General features: G+C 47.6%; 1 protein-coding gene across 1 annotated transcript; it reads left to right on the forward strand.

The window, feature by feature from the left end:
- Positions 1-536: 536 nt before the first annotated feature.
- On the forward strand, positions 537-2,748 carry LOC140763946 (uncharacterized). The gene is made up of 5 exons (XM_073102336.1): positions 537-658; positions 746-899; positions 1,385-1,614; positions 1,711-1,798; positions 1,883-2,748. The coding sequence occupies exons 1-5, from the start codon at positions 650-652 to the stop codon at positions 2,542-2,544; spliced, it is 1,143 nt and encodes a 380-aa protein (XP_072958437.1). The 5' UTR covers positions 537-649; the 3' UTR covers positions 2,545-2,748.
- The last annotated feature ends 402 nt before the right edge of the window (positions 2,749-3,150 follow it).

Genomic DNA, 3,150 nt, shown 5'->3' on the forward strand with positions numbered 1-3,150 from the left:
GGCACTGTGGTCCGTAAATTTCTTTCACGTGGAGTCACGTTCACTCACCTGAGCACCAACTCGGAGGTACACGCCACGTCATCCTCCATGCTATTAATTAAACCCAGCAGCAGGACGAAGCATCCGCCTACCACCCGAGAGAATCTTTTCAGAAGACTGCACGGGCTCCGCAGGCGGCCCGACTCCGCCCACCCCACTCCATCATGCCGCCACGTGGCCCAGCCGACACCCCTCCAGTAGGACTGGACGCTGCGGTCTTCAGGACCGAGCGCCATTCTTTACTCGTTTCGTGCGACCTACACCGCATCGCATCGTTGTCTCTTATCCGATACGCCGTGGGCCGTGGGGCCCGAGTCCCACATGCAGCGCCCACAATGCTCATGATGCCATTGCATGGGGATGATGGATGAGACCATGATGATGACCATAACATGGCCATGAATGGGTAATCTCGAGGAGATCGGATTCGAGTTAGGATTACTTATTACCTATTTACTTTCCTCTTTTATTTATCGTTCCACTTCCCCCACCCCCACCCCCCCACCGCTATTTATATTTGGCCAGGATATTCTTTTCTCCACTCTAAACCCAAAGAGAGAGAAAGAGAGAGAGAGAGAAAGAGAGAGAGAGGTGACGAGAAGCCACGGACATGGGTGAGGTGAGTTGGGTGTTTTCTTAATTAGTCAAGAAGATTTTGTTCCTTGATTCGTTCTTGTGGGTTTTAATCCTTGGTTCCATGGTACAGGAGAAGGAGAAGGAGAAGGAGAAGAAGGGAGATGGGGAGAAGAAGGGAGAAGGGGAGAAGAAGAAGGAGGCAGCTGGGCCAGTCGTGTTAAAGATGGATTTGCATTGCGAGGGATGCGCCATGAAGGTGAAGAGAGCTATCAAGGGAATCGAAGGTATCTTCGTCCTCCAAAGAATTCCTCGGGTTCTTGATTCCTTAATTGGGAAAAGAAAGAAAGAAAGAAAATAAATAAATAAAAACAAAAAACAAAAAAGAGTGCTCTTCCTGAATTGGCATGTCGAGATCTCTTTATTCCTTCGCCCATGGCGCTTTTTAGCAGCAACTTGACCCTCCTTTTTTTCCTCTTTCTCCGTAAAGGCGAAGCCATTTTTTAGCTTCTCTGTTCTTCGGCATGTGGCTTTCTGCTGAGATTCCAAGAATTAATATCTTCCCTTGTCCTGGCGTATATTAGGATTTTACTATTAGAATCTTTGGGAGTATTCATAGAGATCAGTGCAAAGGTAGACTATCTGATTGATTTTGATTCCTAACGATAACCAACCATCCATGTGATAATATTCTTTTCTTCAACTATCAGATATATGCTTCAAAGTTCTGCACAAATTTATATACTAAATTAGCCATGCTTACGCTAAACAGGGGTGGATAGCGTTACCACGGATACCGCGAATAACAAGATAACGGTGGCGGGCAAAGCGGATCCATGGCAGCTCAAAGAACGGTTAGAGACCAAAACCCGCAAGAATGTGGATATCATATCCCCAGCCAATCCCCCCAAGAAGGACGCGGCAAAAGACGGCGATGCAAAGAAAGGCGGCGCCGATAAGCCCAAAGAGCAGAAGAAATCGGACGACAACAAGCCCAAAGAGGTAAAAAAATATTTCGGAAAAGTCAATTTTACCCTCTAATTTCATGGTTGATGTTGGCCGGGGAAATAATTAATTTTGAATAATACTATTTTACAGCTGCCGGAGTCGACGGTGGTGCTCAAGATCCGACTCCATTGCGAGGGTTGCATGAATCGAATCCGAAGGCGTATTACCAAAATTAAAGGTAAATTTAAGTACTTTAAGTGATGGTTATTAATTGATATCGCAATTCCTAAAATGCCCTGACGGTTGGTGGTAATTACCGCAGGGGTGAAGCAAGTGACGGTGGATGCGGCGAAGGACCTGGTCACCGTCAAGGGCACAATGGACGCGAAGAGCCTCCCGGCTTTCCTCAAGGAGAAGCTCAAACGCACCGTCGAGATCGTCCCCGCGAAGAAGGAAGACGGCGGCGGTGGCGGTGAGAAGAAGGAGAAGAAAGAGGGCGGCGACGGCGGCGAGAAGAAGGAGAAGAAGGCGGAAGGCGGCGAGAAGAAGGAGAAGAAGGAGGAGGGAGGTGAGAAGAAGGAGAAGAAGGAGGAGGGTGGGGAGAAGAAGGAGAAGAAGGAGGAGGGTGGGGAGAAGAAGGAGAAGAAGGAGGAGGGTGGCGAGAAAAAGGAGAAGAAGGAAGAGGGCGGCGAGAAGAAGGATAAGAAGGAGGGAGGAGAGAAGCCGGCGGCCGCGGCAGCACCTGCACCGGCGCCGGCGACGGTGGAGGCGAACAAGTACGAGTACTACGGGTCGTACGGTGCTCCTGCGGAGTACTACCACGGGGCCTTTGGTGCTCCGGTGGGATACCACCACGGGTCCTACGGTGCTCCGGCGGGATACTACGGGCCGTACTCCGGGCCGTACTACGGTCACCGCGCCGAGATGGTGCAGACGCCGCAGCTCTTCAGCGACGAGAACCCTAACGCTTGCTCGGTAATGTGATCATGGTTTGGTCCCCGGCGGTACATTTACCATCATTGTAGGTAGGGAGGTGGCAGAATGGCTAGTAGTAGGAAATATGTATGTATATCCGGAGATATGAGTTGTACTTACCGTATCGCCTATGTATATCCGATTTTGTTTCTTTGCCTTTTTATTTTCCCCTCTTTACTTGCAATGAAATGAAATGAAGGGTATAATTAATTATGACTTCGTTTTTCTATTTGTTTATTATACTGCGATCGTGAATCTTTTTCCCTAGGAAGGACGTGTTTGATTAATTTTTCTGGATCCCTCGTTCTATTATTAAAATTAGAGTCGTCCGTACGAAGTCTATATCAGACGTAATCCATGGAGGGTGAGAGGGAGAGAGAGAGCAGCAGCAGCCCCCGTGATTAATAACTATTAATTATTTGAACATTTTACTTTCGATAACGTTGACGTTAAGGAGGTGGGCGAATAGACAGCTGCATATGTTCTAGACGTGCCACTCCAATATTGATATTTGTATAATTTATTAATAAAAACACTTCGATATTCGACTCTTGTTTTTAGTTTAAATGTCTCAAAATACTCTCTATCTAGTTGTCTATCAACTGTACTACTATA

This window comes from Typha angustifolia, chromosome 7 (assembly GCF_048772165.1).
Source record: "Typha angustifolia cultivar Huaian chromosome 7, ASM4877216v1, whole genome shotgun sequence".
In the NCBI taxonomy this organism is placed as follows: Eukaryota; Viridiplantae; Streptophyta; class Magnoliopsida; order Poales; family Typhaceae; genus Typha; species Typha angustifolia.